At 39.3% G+C, this 21,106-nt stretch overlaps 1 protein-coding gene across 12 annotated transcripts in view; it reads left to right on the forward strand.

Moving 5' to 3' along the window:
* The window catches only part of SLIT3 (slit guidance ligand 3), a 512,565-nt gene that overhangs the window by 440,831 nt on the left and 50,628 nt on the right, over positions 1-21,106 (forward strand). For all 12 annotated transcript variants that reach the window (XM_080555212.1, XM_080555205.1, XM_080555208.1 and 9 more), the window contains 2 exons: positions 10,897-10,994; positions 17,695-17,834. In XM_080555212.1, the coding sequence (XP_080411338.1) occupies positions 10,897-10,994; positions 17,695-17,834 (238 nt within the window). The remainder of the gene's footprint in view (positions 1-10,896; positions 10,995-17,694; positions 17,835-21,106) is intronic.

The raw sequence follows: 21,106 nt of genomic DNA on the forward strand, positions 1-21,106 counted from the left end.
GATGCGAGGCAATGGGTGGCCATGTAAAATGAGTAGACCTGTATTTATGTATGGATTTTTAGGGCAAAGACCAGTGTCAGCAGTGGGTGGTTATAATTTCATATAATGTTCCTAGGGCAAAAGAAAACAGCAGAAATCACAGTATTTTCCTGTGTGCTTATTCCTTAAAACTTACCGTGCATCAGTCAGACTTGTGTTTCGTTCTTTTTGCCCTTTCTATTATGGTGGGTTTAAAGAAAATGGAGATTTACATCCAGAAGAGCATAAAAATGAAAGGCTTAAGGAGGGATTACTGCCACAGTTGCTGGCTGAAGGTGGTGAGGCATGCATACACCCACCACAAGCCCTGTAAAAAACATAGTAATGTATTGTGGCATGCCCTAATGAGGGCTCTTAACAATAAAGCCAACTCTGAAGAAGTATTTCCATTTGTGCTAGGGCAGCAAGAAAGCAGATGTTGAGCAGCTTCAGGCATTTGCTATGTTTGTTCAGAGCTGCATCAGGAGGAGCTAAGCAGCAAGGTTAAGGTGAATAGTGAGCCATACCCACTCGTGGGCGCCACCATCTTCACTCTCTTGTTAGGGTGGATCATTCCTCCCATTTTTATTTTTATTTTTATTTTTTTACTTCTGTTTTTCTGGTCTAATGCAAAAAGCCATAAGAGACAAGGCTTCCAATCATTCTTTTCCCAGGGTACGGGAGAAGTTTTTATTGGCTTTTAGTCTGAATTTCAGGCTCTTGTTCTTATGTTTGCCTGGTCCTATTACACTAAATAATAATTTCTCTTCCTCTGTGGTTTATCTGTCTTTCAGGTGATTACTGGTTGCTATAACTCTGCTTAATCAAGTTCTCTTTAACCAGCTTTTAATTTTCAGCATCCCACAGTTTCCACATAATTGAATCAGTTGAAGTAGTTGGTCACAGCTGAAAATCCTTATTGTTAAGATTTTCTAGTGATTGTCTGTCATCTGTTATCCTTGAGGCTTTCTTGGCACTGACTGTACTAAGGATATGGCCTTTGGGTTTCTTTGGTTGTCCGAGAACATGAACAGAGGTTGTCCTGGGAGGTTGGTTGCCTTTTTTTCCCCCCTTCTTTGGGGATGATGGAATAGGAGAAGTTGCTGTAAGCAGGCTAAGCTGAAAAGTTGCTTTATAGCGTAAGAGTAAACTCTCTCCTATTAATAGAAACAATAGATGAGCTACAGAATGAGTAGATCACTGTGTAAGTGCACGTACACTGCTGGTAAAGTTGTACCAAAGTTGTCTGCACTCGGCTGCTGCCGGTGTCAGGCTCCAACACAGCTGGTGCAGGGCAGATGCCGTCCTCCACAGCCCCCTGGGGATCCCTTCCTTGTACTTCTGAGAGTCTCTGAAATAAATGTAGTGCTCTTGCTCATTATCATGGTGGGCATGTTTGATTTCTGTAGTAGTCTGAAAAATTAATGTGCTTGTTTGTTTGCATCAGAAAACAAAACTGCCTTCCCTGTGTTACCTGTCACAGTTCAATCCGCTATCAAATTAGGCTTGGCTTATGCCAGAAAGGATTGCTGGTATCTCTGAATGGGCAAGCCCTGTACGGGAAGCTTCACACAGCTTCCCCAAGCAAAACAGATTACAAAGGCATTTTTGTTGATATAGCATAGATTTCAGTAAGAAACCTCTTAACAGTACAGAACTGGCCCACACCAAAACCCTGCATCTTTAACAGACAGACATGTGCCAGCAAAGGCTTATTCTGAGAGATTCTTCCAGCATCTTTAACTCTATTTATTTCAGAAATGTAATGTGTGCTTTGGAGAGGTTTTCTTATCATGTAAGCCCTGCTTCATTGCAGCTTTTATTAGGTCTTGCATGTGATGTGTCCTTCCTCTCTCATGCGGACTCTTCAATTACTTAAGTGTTAAGAATAGATCCATTGCCTGGAGTAATAAGTTTAAAATACAATTACTATATTTGCTTTTATTTCCTATTTCTTATTATTAGGAATTGTGTTTTCTGTACCAACGTCCAGTCTTTATAACTCTCTCTGCAATGTTCATGTTAATAAAGAGTCACTAGCTTTTGATAGCCTGAGGGGGAAGATTTTGTTGTCATTGCAGCATGTATTTTAAAAGAAATAGGCCCCTTAGTGTTTGGAGGGTACTCAAAACATTGTTCTTGTTCATGAGCATTGGCTGAATTAGAGACTAAATATAAAACATTCAATGTCTTTTTTTATATCAAATATTTTTGATTGGATTTTATGTATGGGGCACAACCCTGGGCAAAATCAACTATTTTCAATGTCACTCATTTTCTTCTCCATCTCCCCACGCATTCACACAGTGATCTGCATCAGCCAGTTGATCTAGTGTCCCTGGAAACTTTAGAGCATGTGCCTCATCCAGTTTTACACCTCTGGACTAGGTTCACTTATGTACAATGCGAATCAACTCTGTGATAGATTACTGACATATCTTTTGTCATCGATTAAAAGACCAAAAGACCACTGAAACCCAAAAAGCTCATGTAAGGAGAGGTTTAGAAGGACAATCAGAATTTACAACATAATGAATATAATTGCAAAATAAACCTCTCATATCCATAGAGAATTAAAATTTGTAGTCATCAGAGAAGAACCAGGGTTTTTAAAAAATAATATGATGAATCATTGCATTTTGACTTTGACAGGCATATTCTTGATTACTAGCTACGGAGGTAATGGAAGGTATATTATACTCTGGAGGATCATAAATCTTTGTGATTTAAATAAAATGAGGCTTAGGAGAGCAGAGTTCTCCTAATTTGCTGTAAATTGACAATTGTGATTTATTAACAAGGACAAGGAAGTCACTAAGAAGTGCTGCTGCCATGCCCAATTATTGTTTAATCAGGTGCCAGATGTAGCTAGACTGACACAGAAGACAACTAGCTATACAGTGCTGAAGACGATGGGATATAAATAACTGTTATCTGTGTTTTTACTTCAGACACTAATGCTGTGGAAGTTTTCAGAGACAGTTAAATCAGCCAAATGGTAGGGGGGAGAGGTGCAGCAACAAAATCAATAACAATTTATCTTCTTTTCATAATCCGACATCAATGCCATTTAGCAAATAGTATTTCTCGTGATGTTTGTGAGCAGTGGGTGGATTTTCTTGTTCTGCTTCGGTGTCAAAGTGTAAGTACAGCTGTATAAAAGCAATACTGAACAACAACAACAACAACAAAAAATTGTCTAAGTAAATTCATATTTATTTTAAATCTTTTTTTCAAAACCAGAAATGCATTAAATGAACTATTTTTTCAAGTTAAATTAATTGGCTTGTAAGCAGCAGTCATCATAAGGTGCACTTTTATTACCCTATTGGGACAGATGACTAAAGAGAAATAGTTAATTCATAACCTAACCACTGTGAGTATCCTCACCTAGAGGTGTGGATGTCTGTAGCAAGGTGTGTGTTCAGAAGAGGGAGTCACGACCGCTTTGCAAACAACAGATGATCAAAATCTTTCTGCTTCCACCTGGCAATCTAAAAGTGGTCTGATCCAAAATTACTGTGATATTATCCTTGCCTTGCCAAATAATTTGTATATATGCCTAAGCAGATGGATCTAACATACACCCTGCCAGCTCTTGTAGTTGTTTCACCTTGCCAATGAGCGTCATCTGCATCTTTTCCAGATTGAGGCTTAGCCATTGCATCCATGGCTAGAAAGAGCATAAATAAGGAAACAGTACCACCTGTATCTACTGAAGAGCTTTAGACCACTGTGTATAGATACCAGTTGTAAGCTGTCTACTTATATCTTTGTACTATTGCATTCAATTAGGAAATCAGTTGTAAATGGTTTCATTGGCAAAATGACGGTAGGCTGATTCCCAGTAATATATTTCTTAGTCCTTCCTGTAAGAGATTTTAGATTAATTTTTATTTTTTAAAGTTAGCTTAATCCTTCACTCAGTTTGCAGCATCTATAATTATTTGATATCTAAGTATTCCCTTCACAGAGCTGAGTAGCTTTGTTTGCAACAATCGCTAAGGTGTCCAAGTCCTTCGTGCTGCAGTTAGCATAAGATGGCACGTTAGCATTCATGACTTGCTTTACGATTTGCAGTACACTTAGAACTTTTCCTTTTAAAAATCTTGACGTAGTACTGAGTTTCTTTACAATGAAAGGCTCTGAAATACACAATCATGAACAGAACTTAAGGAGAGAATTTTTCCTATGAAGCTCGTAGCAGGGTGTATTTGCTATGTAGTTGAATTCATGGCATCATGCTTCCTTGGTTAATTACACAATTCATTCTGTTTCTCCTTTGCATTTATAGCTTGTCAATATATTTATTACAGGGAAACTGCTGAGTACTTAGTCTTATTTCCTAGCTTTATTTTCTAGTGGAATTGAGATTTACAAGATCGAACTTTGTGTAAAACATCTCTTTCCCTTCCTGCCCTGAGACTATTTCAGTTTACTGTCCAATTCTGACCATTTATGACAGGGGGATAAAGGTCTCAAATTGAGAAAAAAGGTGCTGTTAAAAATACCACTAGGTAAAAGACTGTAGCATCAGTTTATACCTTATTATATAGCTGAATGCCATAACTTGAGGAAGACCTTGGATCATAGTTCTCACTTTCCTAAGCACGAAAGAAGCAAAACTCGCGTCAAAAAGCCATTCAAGATTTTAAACTGAATTCTATTGTTTCTGTGTATTCTGTTGTTTCTGGATGTTCTTCCCCCTCTCCTCTCATCCCATCTTTTCTCATTCTTTTATATGAAGCACCAGGAATCATGACTTGTTTACACACCACATTTAGCTCCTTACTCTGCTTATTAAACCTTTGTAGGTCTGAATGTATGAACAAATCCCACTGGCACATGCAGGTGTAGTTTTAACACTCAAGCAATCAGTCTAAGTCAATAAATTGTTTAATAAAACACTTCTAAAGCTCTGTGGAAGCAGAATGAAGCTACGTCTGTGTTTGTAAGTGTTTCTTAATTTCACAATATTAGGAGTTTAAAAATGTAAAGCTGGCAGATATGTTAAGCTTGAATAGCATTCCTGAGTGCAGTCATAAAAAAGAATGTACATCTGTTTATCTTTCTGTGAATTTTCTTTCATGCATCTCATGAAGTACATTTACTCAGTCTTTTCCCTTCAGTTAATGATTGTTTATTATCTTCTGTCCAGGACACTAATAAGACTAGTGTATTAATGTTGGGTGTGGATGCATTACTTCCACTGTTAGGAATGTAAAGGACTAGGTTTGCAATACGGTATCTTTGTAGCCGGTAACTTTTTTCTGATTTTCCTAAAATATTTAGCTGTATTTAGAGCATGGTAATTAAGTTGTTTATGAAAATTTCCTACTTCTTAATTTAAAATCTCTATCAGCTTTATTTGTCTTGGTCTAGTATTTTTACTAAACACACGAACACTACCATCTGTTCTCTGCATATATCATCTAAATAAAATTTATTATGAACACATTACATATAGTTAACAACTTAAATAAACATTAGTGTTTTTTTCTTCTATAGTTCATTTTCCAGCATGATTTAAAACACTGAAGTCATTGAACAAGGCTGTAATCAGCTGGAAGGTCTCCCTGTTTGCAGACCACTGAAGTCAGAGAGATTTCTGCTGTTTGCAGGTGTCTCCATCAGTGGCTGCATCATGTTCGTGCTGCAGCCAGCAGTGAGAGCTTTCTGTTCCAGGTTGCTGCCTTGTGGCTGTGGTATGCTCCATGCTGCCGTCCCTGAGCTGTGCCTGCAGCCGCTAGAAACCAGGGAAGGATCACAATAAAGTGAATGCAGGTCAGCTCTCTGCCATGTGATCCTGAATGAAGATTTCAGTCTCCACAGACAATGTTGTTATTTGTGAAAATTAATTTAAAAAAAAAAAACAAAACATTGTGGTGGCTGAAATAGTATCAAAGCAAATGAACACTTTTTAATCACATTATCCTTTGTTCTTCCTGCTGAGGTCCATATTAGTTTTTGTTGCTTGTGCTTGTGTGTTTTGCTAATCATGATGTCATGTTTTCCAGTGCTGGATACTTGTAAAGGCCAGCATTTGGCACAGCAGTAGTGAGCAACAGCTTGTATATGCACTAGTGCCCAGTGTGGTTAACTGCTGTTGAGTATAAAGGAAGAACTGACACTTTCCAAGCATGGTGGACAGTCTCTGTTCTCATTCACTGAAAATCTGGAGTTGGATTAGCTCAGCTAAAATCTGGACCAGTTGAGGTACTTCAGATTTAAAGAGTCAGCTGAAATCAGAACTTATATGTCTCCTGATTAGTTGCAGAAATTCTGTGTTTCAACACCTAATCCTTTCCTCTTCTCCAGAAAATGAGAGAAATTATATAAACGTATTTTGGATCTGATGCTTTCTTATCAGACTAAAGAAAAATTTATTACAGCTTAATAGAAATAAAATATTGCACACAGAGGGACCTTCATCCTCTTTCTGTGAATTGCTGAGACAGTCGTGTTTTCTTGCCTGTCCTTGAAACAAAGTCTGCACCTCTTCTCCTGATTCAGACTTCATTAAAAGGCTCTTTAGTCTTGAAGCAAATATACAATATTCTCCTTTGTAAGAATAGTTCTTTCTGGGGAATGCAATTCAAAGATTTTTTTTTTCCCAATGCACAGATAAATTAATTTTACTGATGTTGACAGCAATTCCATTTTTCCAGTAAGAATAGTCTTTCTGTAAATTGAGACTAGAGAATTGCATTATTCATTTGAAAGATGTTTCTAGAATGTCTTTAGGCTTTTCTGGGTAGTGGCATTCTTATACGGGAATAAAATGGCCTTGCTTTGCTATAGATTTATTAGTAGCAATATTTTCTGCAGCTTCTCTGCTCTCAGAATTCTTTGGTTTTCAGTCTTCTGTGCTAGAGAAATTGTACGTGTTGTGCAGACTCTCCATGTGCTACTGATAACGTCAACTGAGAGAAGATAATCCTTAGAGAGGGAATAGGTGCTGGTTGCCCGTTTATTAAAATGAGTAAACTGAGTCAGAGAGACTCTGGTTTTCCTAAAGCCACATAGCAACTTAGTGTTGTAATTGTCTGATTCAGCAGCACGTACTCTTTGGTTTCCATGGTGCCTGAGGCCCAAGAAGCCAATAATTCAGCCACGTTCAGCAAAGAAATGAAAGCTAAGTCTAAGTCATGAGCAATTGCATGTGCCAATGAGAGACTGAAAATGCCTTGCTCTCATTTGAACATTTATCTTTATTAAATTTTTACAAGAACATTCAAGATAATCTGAATAATTAGCATAGAAGTGATGGGACTGTTTATAGTGTTCAACTGTGATAAAAACCTTCGGGAAAAAAATGCTGTGGTTTCTGCTTTGTATCTTGCTCTGCTTGGCTTCAAAGAATTTTATACGCTAATGATACAGGGATGAGGAGTTTGTATGAAACAGAAGTAACTGATGTTAGTGAAGTATCTATAAAATGGTTGTTCTTCAGGGACACGGGAAAAGTACTTGTGATCTGAGAAATATAAGAGGTGGCATCTTCCAGCTCCGCTAGGATAACATGGTAGGCACACAGGATTCACAACACAGATGGACAGAGCCCAGGCAGCGTTGCAGAAGGGTAGGCAGATTAGAGTTAATGTTGTGTAACTTGCGTCTGCAAAGTGCTGCAGACCGCATGGTGCCAAAATAAAACCTGCATGAGCTTCCCTCGGCAGTTTCCCAGTTCTTCCCAGAGACATTAGGGGGCTCAGGATTTCAAGTGGAGAAGCACGGGCTGTTTGGTAAATGCAGTATGGATGAAGCACAAACTCTCTCTGCCAGGTCTTGGGTGAGGACCTTGCATGCTGCCTGCACTGCTGTGCTGGGGGAATGAACTCACAGTGAGCCAGGTATTTCTGTTGTTGTTTGGAAACGTTTCCCTTCTTATTGGACCAGGGAAAAAGGATGTCCGTGTTGCCTTGTATTTGCACAAATCTAAAACTACAAAGCTTCTGCCTCTCTCTGGGGAGTGCTGGGAGGCAGTGGTGGCTGCCACAGCCTCAGGAAATAGCATTTCATCTCCTATTCCTGTAATAAAGCTCCTCTGTGGTATTGGATGAACGTATAATTACTGCGTGTCTCAGTTTTTCTCACAGTACGATGGCAGTATGTCCTATCCAACAAAATACTGAAGACATTGGTAGGATGTGGGAAACTGAAATGTATGATGTGAAGGTGAGAGCCTAGCACCATGAGTGGGCAGACCTGGTCAAATGAACTCTGTAGGAAGATCCCACTTACAGGCTGCTGAGGGGTGGTAGGGTTTTTGTTGTTGTTGTTGCATTTGATAAGGCTTATTGAGACTGCACCAATTTCAAGGTGAGCACTCCAGAGACAAATTAAGATTGCTACTATTATTTATACAGTACTAAAAGCATGCGCAGAGCTTGAGCAGTCGCAGAACCAGCACAGTCCCTTTCCTACTGGCTTGCCACCTCTGGGCTGGGCACGTCATCGGAAATGGGGACACCTGTGAAGAGCTGCGCAAGAATTTCTTCTGGTCAATGTAGGATGTAAGCGAGAAGTGGTCAGTGATGAACCATTTGAACGATGTGACCAGCCTATTTGTTCTACAAAGAAGTAGGCAAAACTTCTACAAAGAAGTAGGCAAGATTTCCCAAACAGATATGCAGCCATTGACAAATTGATCAAATTTATCCTAGTGTGGTTTTCATGAGAGATCTATTCCCTGATAATGCACAAAATCAAGTACTTTTGGTTCAGGGACTTTTGAAACAAGCTAAGGAACATTTTCCTTGTTGAGAGCCAAGTAAGCCTTTCAAGTAACTTTGACATAAAAGCATGAGAAAAGCCATGCGAGGTCTGTAGTGCATTTACCACAGCACTCTGTCTGTACTGCAGGCAGCAGCAAGTGTTTACTTTTAAAGGAAAGGACACAAGCCTGGTCAGCACTCCTCTCTGGTTCTCCCAGCACCCACCATCATCCAACTAGGAATGCTGATGTCTGCCTATTGCCTTTCATATCTGTCTTGACTCAGTTGTCCATGAATTTGCCTAGTGGCTCCTAAACTATATGACTTCACAACCTCCTCTGGGAAAAAAAAAAGTCCCAGAAGCTTATACTTTGGCAAAAGTATTTTCTTTTAACTGTATTAAGCTCATCTTCTAGTATCAGTAACTGTTCCTCTTCTGCTGAGGGAAATGATGAGTAACAAATTCTGCATTTACCACCTCCATGATCTTGTAAACACCAATTATATCACCCCCATTAGCTCTCTTTTCTCCAGACTACGAAGTCTTAGTCTTTGTAATATATTCTTCTAAAGTAGTTGCTCCATCTCCTTGGACATTTTAGTAGTCCTTTTCTATACCCCACTGTATAACCGTCCTGAGACCCCACTGTAGCCATCCTGAAACAAGCTAATCACTGTCAGGTATCTGCCAAGTACAGTGTTAGGCTTCTCAAAGCCCATTCTTAATTCTAATGTAACATATCTTAAGTGAGAGCAGCAAAGCCTCAAAGCTAGATGGAAAAACAAGTAACAGGTGATGCTCTCAGGTGCAGTATATAGCTGAAGCATCAAGATGCTCCATTTCCACAACACAGCAATCTTAAAAAAATGAGGCTACATAAATGTCTGTTGAGTGTTCCCCGCTCTGGTACATCACACCAGCTATCTAAAGTGTTGCAAAGCCAGTGGAGAAAGGAATGACTTCTGATGAGTGTTGTCAGCAAGGAGAGTTGGCAGAGGTAGGATGATGTTCAAAACTAATACACAAAGGTTACAGCTGTTATGAATTGGTGTCATGGGTTGGAATCTGCCCTCTTTGTTTAGAGATTTCCGAATAGATGCACTGTTGTTATTCTTCTCAAGTACAATAAGAATGTTTTTTAAACCAAAGCCAAAAATCCCAGCAACTTTGACTGAATTAATGTTTCTCCTGAGATATTTTTCTCATCTTGATTGCAGTCATGTATCAGCTTTCCAGTAGATGAGCTGGCAGAAGGCCACTGCTAACAGGATCTTCAATAAGAAGAGTAGAGAAATCTCTTGAACTTGTTTTGATTGCACAGATCCCTTGACTACTGTCAGACTTTCAGTTGTCTTTATTCCACCTTACTGTGACAGTAACTGAAGGGAAAGAACAACTTCTTTGGTGTTTTTGCCAATTTTACAAACAGCTTTTTCTAATCAGTAGAATGTAATGATCAGAGAAAGATGTCTATGCCTTGAAGAGTCAATAAAAATTCAGTTGGTAACAGTGAAGGTTGCCCAAGCTAGTGAAGTTCAGTTGGAACTGATGTATATTTTAGGGCAATCTTTAAGAAGGAACTGATTGAAAAATGATATCAAACAGGATTCAGTGTGTTCCATAGAGAAGCTCAAACTCAGCTCCCAGGATAAAATGGATTTTCTCCTTTAAGTTTTGACAATGTCCAGTAATGAGTATGGTGCACTGTTACATTTTTTTTTAACTGAGTACCTGGTAAATGCAGTTGAATGAGTGCTGACTCTGTGGTCTTGAGCTGACTGTGCATGGCCTTCTGCGTACCTTTGGTCATGATTCATTCTTTTCAGTGTAACTATCAGTGGGGATTAAAGTGTGCTAGAGTATCGATAAAACCAGCTGTTTCCTTAAAACAATAAAATGAGAGAGTTAACCAATATCTTGAAACTCAAATGACACCAAGATACCCACCCGTCCCATTGATTAGAATAATCACCCTGTCCAAATTCTCATTTAAGTGATGAAGGTATCTGCCATCAATAAAAAACATTAGGTGATGTGATGCTTCTGAAGACCATAGCCGTACTGTAAGTAGCCTCACAAATAGGGTGAGGGAGCTATAGGTATTGATTCAGATGGCATGAATCTTACTAACCTTTCTTTCTTTTGAATTTTCCCAAATAGGGTCGGGACTGCAGTGTGCCCATTAATTCTTGCATTCAAAATCCATGTCAGAATGGAGGGACCTGCCACCTCACCGAGGCAAATAAGGATGGATTCAGGTAATAACGCAAAGTTCATTTAAAATGAGATGATAAAATAAATGTTTCTACTTTACATTAACGAACTGTAATGACTACTTTGTAAAAGCTGCTGCACGTGACAGTTCTATCTACCAGACAAAAAATTTAATCTGGTTTCATTGGTGACATATTGTTTTCTTTGAAACAGGCCTCCTTATTTTCTCATAATGGGACATACTCTAAGAGTTATTTTGAGCGGTCTCCCTGATCTGCATTGTGTTATCTGTATGCTAATTTTCCTTGGGGCATTTCAAACGCACGCATACCCTTTTTTGTATTTGTAAAATAAGCATCTGTTGCTTGACAACCAGATGCAAAATGTTTTCATACTGAATCTTGTAGACAAACAGGCTTTAAAGAAACAATTAAAAATGTGGAGAGATTGCCGCATCTTTTTAGGCATAATGCTTGCAAAGAGAGTAACCTTTACAGCTGGATATTATGGGTTTCAGTTTTCCCACATAAGAAAGATGTAACATAGATGGGGAGACTGCAAGAGGAATTTAGATTTTTTTTTTTCATGCAGCTGTTGGGAGATTAGTGCGCCTACAAGCCCTATTTTTTCACAACTAAGAAAATACGAGTTTGAGGCTTTGGCCACTAGTTATCATTAAAGTTGCTAGAAATTTTTTTAGAAAATCGTTCCTCAAATTTTCACTGATTAGGTCCTCAGAATTCATGCTATTTCTTGCACAAAATATGTGCAAGAGCACACCATGATGTTGTTTCAGTTGCACATATGAAAGCCTCACTTCTAAGAGCATGTGTGCATTACTCAGGCTGCTGCTGTGTATTCTCCTATATATAGCTTCTCTCAGCGAAGGACGGAGGGAGGGACAGCTGGAGGGAGACACACAAGTGCACAGTTTATAAATGGGGTAAGCAGGGAATCAAACCAGTACATTTTTGTAGTTCAGTTCCAGTTTGGTTTCAGCTGTGATTAGGACTATTCCAGCTGAGGTTGACTGTTTGTTAACCAGGTCAGCAAACCCGTATCATCTTATGCCAGAAGATACAATTTCTTCAAAATAGAAAGGGCCAGGTGAAAGTTTGGGTGACTGACAGGACTTCAGTGCAGTCAGAGACTACCAACTCCATCCTCCTCCCTAGCCAAAGGCACAACACCTTTATATTTCCAGCAGAGCACTGTGGCTTCTTGACTCCCCAAACCCCTCATCTAGGAATGAGGCACAGAATAGCTTCCCTCTTGCCCTGTGGGTGGGGGTGGGATGAATGGTGAAGAAGAAAAAGGGAGAAGTACCTCAAAGCTTCTCTGTCTCTGGGCTTGCCAACTCTCAAGAAAATTCCTCCTCCCCCCTACTCCAGAAGCAGCTCCAGCACACACTGGAAGCAGAAGCGAACTGATGATATTACAATGGAAAAGTGTGCATTGATGGTGGTGAAAGGGACACTGCTGGGCTCTGTTACAAATAACAGCCCAAGGCTTTCCACCATACCACTGGAACACAAGACGTGGCCGCATGTTTCCATGAGGCCATCTGGAGCTCTGTTTGAGCAGCTGCAATGAGACCCAGAGCAGAGCAGCAGAGGATGTCCTCCGGGTACAGACATATGCGTGGGTCACGTTAGTGCATGAGGGTGGGATGCAGAGGTTCTGCAGACCGTAGCACGTGCAAATGGTCACGGTGCTTGACAGAACGGCACTCTAGATTTTGGTGAGACCACTACTCAGCACTGGTGATCTGATAGTCCTCTTCTTGATTCAGGTCTTAACAAGCCCAGCAATTTTTGGAGTAAAAGTTCAGGTTTTGTTCAAGAGAAATAATGGACTGTTGCTCTATGGTTCAGTTTCCCTTTAGGTCACCCTCATGTAATACTGGTTAGATGGCTTTGGCCAGCTTGTACCAAAGCAAAACTGTATTGTGTTATCTGTCACTCAGTACTCATTTTGCAAAACCCGGTTGACACTAAAAATGTGCTAGTAAAACATTTCATAATATCTGTAATACTGGAATAAAAGGCTTCAGTTTTTATTTTGGTTCAGGTTTTTATTCAGCATTTTTGTTTTCTTCCATGGTAGAAAGTAAAGAAAAAAAAAATGCTTTGAATGAGCTGATATAAAAGCTACTGTTGAATTTTTCTCATGAAGTTCACATTTTCAGGGGCTTTATTTTGGTTCCAAATGGACGTAGTTTTTGAGATCCTTTACAAAACAGCAGGAGTGGTTATGTTGCTTAACAACGTTTGGGGCTTTTTAGGGAAGATTTCTGCTTTTATAGTTATTTATATAGCTTGGGTTGGTCTAATAAAAGACCCTTAAAACCATATCTCGTCAAAATCTTTATTCATAAAATTGAATGTTCAGCTTATGCGCTGCTCTAGTTCCTCACCAAGTTTCAATACAGCCAGTCCACTAAGGCATCCTTGTCCCTCCCTGCTCTGCAGAACAGGAGTGTGGGGCTTTAGCATGTTTTAGAGAAGTGTGGAGTGGGGATGGAACAGTCCGTGAAGGGGAAAATAAAAAAAAAAGATTTTGAGATTTTTTTTTTTATGGTGGGAAATCTCTTGCATGCATGTAAGTTGTGCTCCTCAAGATGGGAAAACGTTGCATTAGATTATAGGCTGCGAGGAAGTAGATGTCAAAAACATTTTCATGAGAGGCCTCCTTAGATTTTTCTGTTGTGTGGCCTGTAAAAGAAATTATATCTTCTGTATATTCTCTTCCCAAGGGAAATATATTCATATACAAACTCTGCTGCCAAACTTGTCAAATCTTTACTCTTTTAAAAAAAGAAACTTAAGCCAAAGCTCTCTGCGTATGAAATGCCAAGCAGTTTAACTCTCAAGTTTCTGTAGCCTTAGACAAGAAAATTACCTTTTAAATAATGCTAAGGTGGTGATGTTCACCAGGCAAAGACAGGAAATTCAGAGTTATGACTGAGATTCCAGCCTGACTTGCCTGCTGTGTCTGGTACCTGCAAGGGTTCGCAGCAGCAGGGGACTGAATCGCTCAGATTTGTTATAGCAGTAAGTCCTGGAGGGGCATCCGAAGGGCACAGGTTCAGCTGGAGTTCTTCAGTCTTTCTTTATTCTTGCAGTTTTTTTTTTTAATCTGAATTATTTTCACATTCTCTCTTTTTTCTTTTGTTTTCTTTTTTTCTAGGGAGGGACATTTTCTGAATTACAGAATAGTTAAGTGTCACTGTGTGACTCAGAGGATTAGAAACGTGAAGTTCTTCCTCCTGTTACATTGCCTGTTCTAATCTAATCTGTGTCTGCTGTGACAAAAGTTTGCCAAAAAAAGGTGCTTATTGAAACTGATAAAACGAGATGGTCAATCAGACATGTCTTGCTCATTTAGCATGCCTGTAAGTGAGACTTCGATGAAAGAGGCAGAGCTGTCAGCTCTGCTTCAGAGTTAGCCACAGGCAACCAGCTTATCTTTGATAGCCTATGGTGTCGGGAAACAAAGTTTGCACATTACTTTAACTTTTCCCCATATACAAAGAACTCCATTGTCCAGAGCATTTTCTTTAGCATTTTCCATTTCATAAATGAAAAACTCTGGACTCCCTAGTGTTAATTCAGCCTAGTTTAAGGAGAAGTGTTGCACTTCCAGGCTTACAGGCTACTCTGTTGGAATACAGATGTAGAAAGCTCCTCTACCAAGAAAAAGTAATATTCTTGAAAGAATTTATCATCAGTATTTAAAAGTTGTTTTTTTGAAACATAATGCACTGTATGTATGCCTATTTTAATAAACAGATTTTTAACTGTTTTGTTGCACTTTGGAAAAAAAAGTGAATATAGTGAACTTACAAAATTGTTAGTACACTGCAGCTCCAAAAGTTTTCCCCCAAAATGTTGTAATTAAATTCTGTGTTCCATCCTACCTTCATGAGAATAATGATGATTTTGAGCATCATTTATTTATTTATTTATAGGAAAGTCCAACACTAATGCAAAATCCCTAAATGAGAATAAGGAATTGGACCTGTATTAGCTTAGATCACAGTGTCTTAGGAAATGGTTCTTTCCTGCATGGCTCTATTGTTTCCAAGGTCCAAATGAAAAGCTGTCTCTTGCTGCCTCACTATTTAGTCAGTACACAGTTTTCATCATTGTCTCTGGAATTAATTTTCTCTCTCGGTCAGCTGGAACCCAAAAGTTTGATGACCTTCCAGTCACTCTGCAAACTTCATTTTTCTTCTAAGCTTTTTCTGGAAAAATATATACAAACAGTCCCAAACTGCAACTCTTTCAACATATGGTTCAATCCAGGTCCCACATTGTATGTTTTATCATTTAATTTCAGTCCTCATATTTGGCACATTTGAATGCAAATCAAAATAAAGAATTATACATAAGCAATAATGTAAAGACTCTCTATAATACATAGGGACCAGTAGCCAAATGTCATTAATTATGCTGACATTTCCTTCAGTATGGAATGTGTCCTAATACTGAGCAATTGTATGCTAACAATCCCATATGTATTATTACTAATGGTAACTGTACTGAGTTGAGTCATTACTGTGATAGTATTTAATAATGTCATTTTTAATTGCATACATGCAAGCTATCCCAGTCCTTTTGTGGAAGGAAAATGGTGTTATAGTCACATGAAAATAACCAGCACAAAGCCACTCTTGTTACTTTTCTTTAAAAGGAGAGAAAAAAATTGTGCTCCCAAACTGAGACCTTGGATGCCAAGATGCAGCCTGGAGCATATTTTTATGGCTGAGTTATAAGACCCTGAAAATGGGGTTTTGTAATCGAAAAGGGTGACATGATGAATGTGCCACTGTATTTAATTAGATGTCTTTACCCCTTCCCCTACAGTCCTGTTCCCACAAAAGATGCTGTGCCAGCTCTTCTTATCTGCTTCTTATGATCCTCAGCGTCATTGCAGGGTCAGCAAGAGGAGATATTTTATTGGCAACAATGTGATAGAAACGGGAAAAGAAAATATTTCTTGATTTGTTGGGTCCTAAGTTGGACCGGTTTGAGCCGTTTTGTTTTGGGTATTCATGGTGAGGAGTTTCTAAGTCTCATGACCTGTGAATGATCACGGCAGAACTGAAGGAAGGTTGGCCTGTCCTCTACCCCTCTAGGAGGTCCTACTGTTGTGGTTACTCAGGACACATTCCCTACTCTTTTTTTCTTCCTCATTGTTATTCCCTTATTTTCTGAGGTTGCCCAGAATCCAGGCTCATCCTCAAAGCCCAGCCTACCATCTTTCCAAAGGGCAATGAGCTCTGTACCATCCCTACCCTTGGAGCCCCTGCACTCCATTCAGTCTGTGGCACTCAGCAGGAAGAGAAACAAATGCCATGCTGAGAGCAACCAGCACAACAGTGCTGCAGGTTTTCTTCACAGACTCTGAAGCTTCCTATTGCTCCAGGGCATTCCCCAACTCAGCTCCCTGGCACTCACATGTGACAGAATAACCACCCCATGAGCACTCTGGCCATCTGAATTGAAAAAGTACATTGCAGTCATCTCTGCATTGGAAACTCTCCTGCTTTCAGGAAGCAGTGGCTGGCAATTAGTGTGACTGCTCTGGTGCTTTCTGTTTTTCATCCTCATCAATCAGCAGTGTTTTACATTTATTCAGTTCCTTTTCTGCCACCAGAAATCACATGGGAACGGAAATGAACAGCTCAGTAAATGTGTAGTTTGGACTGGGACTTGAAACAACCCTTCCCTTCTGCGTACATGCTTTCTGTGACTCGCAAACAGGAATACTGACACTTAAATATCATTGCTGGCTTCTTAGAAGCCACTGAAATGACTGAAGCACTTAACACATGTTTTTAGACTCTCTCTTAGGAAACTGTGGCCACCACTTACAGTTAGTTTAAAATATAAAGGTTCTCTTAGCAACCCCAACTTTTAGATCTAGAGAAGAAACTGAGATTGAAAAAAAATTAAAGTCATTCATCAGCCACTTAGCTTCTTACACTCCCTTCAGGGACCATACATCACAGTTTTGTGAGATAAAATATTTACTGCAATTATTCTTCAATAATGTTCACATCCTCACAGAACCATTACTAGCTCTGCTATTGTTTGTTTGTGTTTAGCTTTAGTTAAATCATCTAGACATCATCGGCTCTTCTACAAATAGAAGGAGGAGCTACAAATTGGAGGAGCTGTGGAAGTACTGAAACCTCATTGTACTCATAAAAGCAACCATTCCCAAACATTTCTTGTTTGGACAAGTGACAAAGTGGTAATGAGAAGAAAATGTTCATGTCTGTAAATTCAGTTCAAGCTGTTGTTCTTTCAAGAGAGCGAGCCATCTGAAAGCTGCCAAGTTGCCCTACGATTATGCAGTCCTCAATAAGCAAGTATGCACGTATTCACAAAATCATTAGCAGAGGAGCCAAGGATTTGAATATTCTGATGGGTGTTCACTCTCCTGCCCTGAGGCCATTTCCTTCAGTTCCAGGGTTATCAACAAAGAAAGCAAAGGGCAACACAACAAAGGGTGTCTACAGCTGATGCTTTTATGTCTCATGTAAATAATTACATGACCTCATGAACCATCAGATTGCATCCTTCACCAAACATCTAGGGTTAAAGTGCTTCACAGTAGACATGATTTTGGCTGCAGCAACTCTCTTGTATATATTTTAATTTCAGTTTTATACCCAAAACCTCCTGCCTCTTCAGATCCATGCTAACTTGTATTATGTTTTGTCTTTCTCCAAAGCTGTTCTTGTCTCCTTGGGTATGAGGGAGAGAGGTGTGAAATAAACCCGGACGACTGCGAAGATAATGACTGCGAGAATAACTCTACATGTGTGGATGGGATCAACAACTATGTCTGTCTGTGCCCTCCTAATTACACAGGTAAGGTGTGCAATTAAAGAAGAACAGGAATCCGTGAGGAGTCTCTGTAGCGCCTGAGGGGAAGTGTCTAAATACACATTTATTTTGTCCATGAGTGCATAATTAACCAAAAGAAGTAGTTCCATTTTCAAGCAACCTGGATGTCCAACTGGTGAGTTACTGGAGAGATGTCAGTTCTGCCAATATTGCAATACACTTGTAGTCACAAACACAACCACTATTCTGAGTCAAAATTTTGATACTTCATTATAAAATACACTTAAAAAATACTAAAGTTTAAGGTGTCAGAAAAATTTGTACTTCTTCACATGCATTCTCTACATTTACTTCAGAAATATTCTCAGTACTGAGATGAGTCTGATACGCATCTGATATGAATCTTGGAAAATTAAAATAGTTCCAGTTTAAATTATGGTAGCTTTTGGGGCATGGCTTTCACCTGAGATCTTAAAGGTCTGCATATATTAAATAAGCTGAGCCTGACAATTTGCTGTTTAAATTTGTTATCACCATTTCACAGGTGGCAAAGCAAAGGCTGAGAAACTGTAGACTCATAGTTTTAAGAAAGCACCCATGAAAGCTAGCCCAGTTAGCAGATGTGCAGCCACTTGCGAAGCCCACGGTGACAGAAGTTGGTAACTGAGTTTGCAGCAGAATGACTGCCTCTAGCACCCGTCTTGCATTTCAGATAAATTCCTTCCTAAAACTTCTGCAAGGGCAGAAACCTTCCTAACTGCAATCTAAAAATGCTTTTTCTCAAGTCATTACTGGAGTATACTGTTGACTCATTCAAACTGTGTTAGCATGACCTTCCTGGCTCAGCGTGGAGTGGTAAGGAAACACCTGCAACAGTTCCTAGTTCCATCCTTTGAAATGGGTTTATTACCTTCTAAGCATGGAGAAGTAATGAAGGGCTTCTTGTACACTGGAATATATTACATGTCAAGGGATTTAATGAGGATCAAGCTTGAGTGGCTGAGTAAGGCAGGGGGAAAGCTTCTAGAATTTCCAAACTCTTAAAATACTTTTGTGGCTGATACAAAGGAGGCCCATGTAAATCTTTAGCTGAGAAAAGCCTTATGACTTGAATGTACATTTATTGGAGTTCTAAAATGATCTTTCTGCCAAAAACTGAAAAACTTCAGCTTAGCAGAGTAAAGAGTTTTGCTTATAGCATGTTGAGCCCATTGTGCTTACTTGTGCACTATTTATGTGAGCTATTCTTGGGTGGTTTCAAACAAAACTCTATACAAGGCGGCAGAGCCTGTACATTTACAAGAGGAAATATATTTGCCTAGCCAAGGAAAGATCTATCAAGTAACAACTGAATCCAGTATATATGTAAATGCTGTTTCCTTTTCACAGGCTTATTGCAGATTAGGGTTTTTTTTTAGTTTTCAAAGAAAGGCAAGGAAGAACTAGATTGGGATTTCTTCTCAAATGGCAGTCTGGCTAGGGGTCAGAGAGCTCACAGATACTTCAGAACCAGTTTTGAAACATTTCTAGTCAACTTCCAGCTTAGTGTTTTTTTACCTGCATATTGTCTGTGCTGTGCCTATGGTTCTTCACAGGAGTTTGTCAAATACTTGAGCGTTTTAACACCATGCGCTAGATCCCAGTCTTGGATGTAATACACGCACAATTGCATATACGACACAGTAAGCGTTTGTTGTTGGAGTACAGGCAGTAACTTCGACTGCAATGGAAACAGACTGAGTTTTTGAAGAATAGCAGGAAATACCTCTGGAAAAATACAGTATAGATAGTAAGTGAAGAAGGGCTGCAAAAATGGGGGTTAGCTTAAATTAGAAATCTGAAGAGTTTACAATAGTTCACGCTAGTTGAAAATAGGAAGAATTTAGTGAAGCACGGTAAAAGAATGGCCTTAACCAGCTTCACCTCCATTTTGGAGGTGGGTATTTCATCAAGCGTGATCAGTCACCTGGAAGGACTCACTGCAGTGAAGCTGGCTGGGCTGAAATATCCCTCGGAGATACACCTGGCCCTCTCCGAGCAGAAACGCAAAGAACAGCATAAAGTGGCTGCAAGAACTGAAACCATCAGCCAAACAAAAGTTACAGATGAGCCAAGTGAATCTGAGCCATGGTTTTAAGGGTTCTCTAAGAGCTGAATTCAAACACAAGAAACTGGACATCATCTGAAGTTGCTTGATCAAATGAACAGCAGCTGGGGAAATGCTATGGAAGCACACAGGCAAGTCATGGAGAAACACTTGAAAATGACTTGAGTGTGTGACCTGAAGGGATAAGGATCTATAACCACAGAGTCTGATTGCTGAAGTCTCCTGTGACAGCCAGGACATCTCTGTGTATATTCTCTTTAAATAAACCATTGTGTAGTGAAGCAATATCTGAAGCTACTAGGGCAGTATCTTTGAATATATATGTATAGATGCAGACAACTTTAATATTGTAGTTGAATATGCTAAGAATAGAGAATGTTAATATTTCAGGTAGAAAGCAGGTGACTGAAGGAGTCAGGAATACTTATTCCTGTGCTCAGAATTGTGCTTTGAGCTTTCTGCCTCTCTCTCAGGTGATGACTTTGTTAACCATTGAGATAGAAAACTGTATGTGCTTCAGAGCGGAGTGTGTGGAATTCATCTATATTTATATGAACAAAGATTGAATGATGGAGGATACTTTCCATGACAAAAGTAGTTTTTCTGTGAAGTAGTTTGGGTTATAATGAACTCTCAATGTGATGCTTTGCCAAAAGGAACAGCAATACCCATAGGTAGGGTGTATCTAGTAGGACAGGAAAACGTAGGTTATATCAGGAGTTGGACTCGATGATCCTTACAGGTCCCTTCCAACTCAGGATATTCTATGATATCTCTTTTTGTTGTGACCAAATATTATACTTAATCTTGTTCAGAATTCAAGGAGCTAATTGAGAGATGAGAAAGATTAGAGACAAAGCATGAAAATCATTGGGGGATTGAGATCATGTCTTGAAGATCTCAAGAAAAATCTTAATTAGCTTAACAAAGTAGGCAGAGAAAGATTTTCATACTTCACAAATGCTTCTGTGGAGAACAGAAATTTCTTTAAGAGATTCAGTAGCTGGTCTTTGTGGCTGAACAAATCCAGACCATACAATTTTATCCAAGAGTTGTTGATTCTACATAGAAAATGGATTTCTCAGCGCACACTGTAATAAAAACATGAGTCAAATTAAGAACAGTCTAAATTACACTGAAGTTCAGACTAGATGTTTCTGTTTTGATAATCTGTGATGTTTTCAGTAGC

Source organism: Anser brachyrhynchus (genome assembly GCF_964034855.1).
Source record: "Anser brachyrhynchus genome assembly, chromosome: 14".
In the NCBI taxonomy this organism is placed as follows: Eukaryota; Metazoa; Chordata; class Aves; order Anseriformes; family Anatidae; genus Anser; species Anser brachyrhynchus.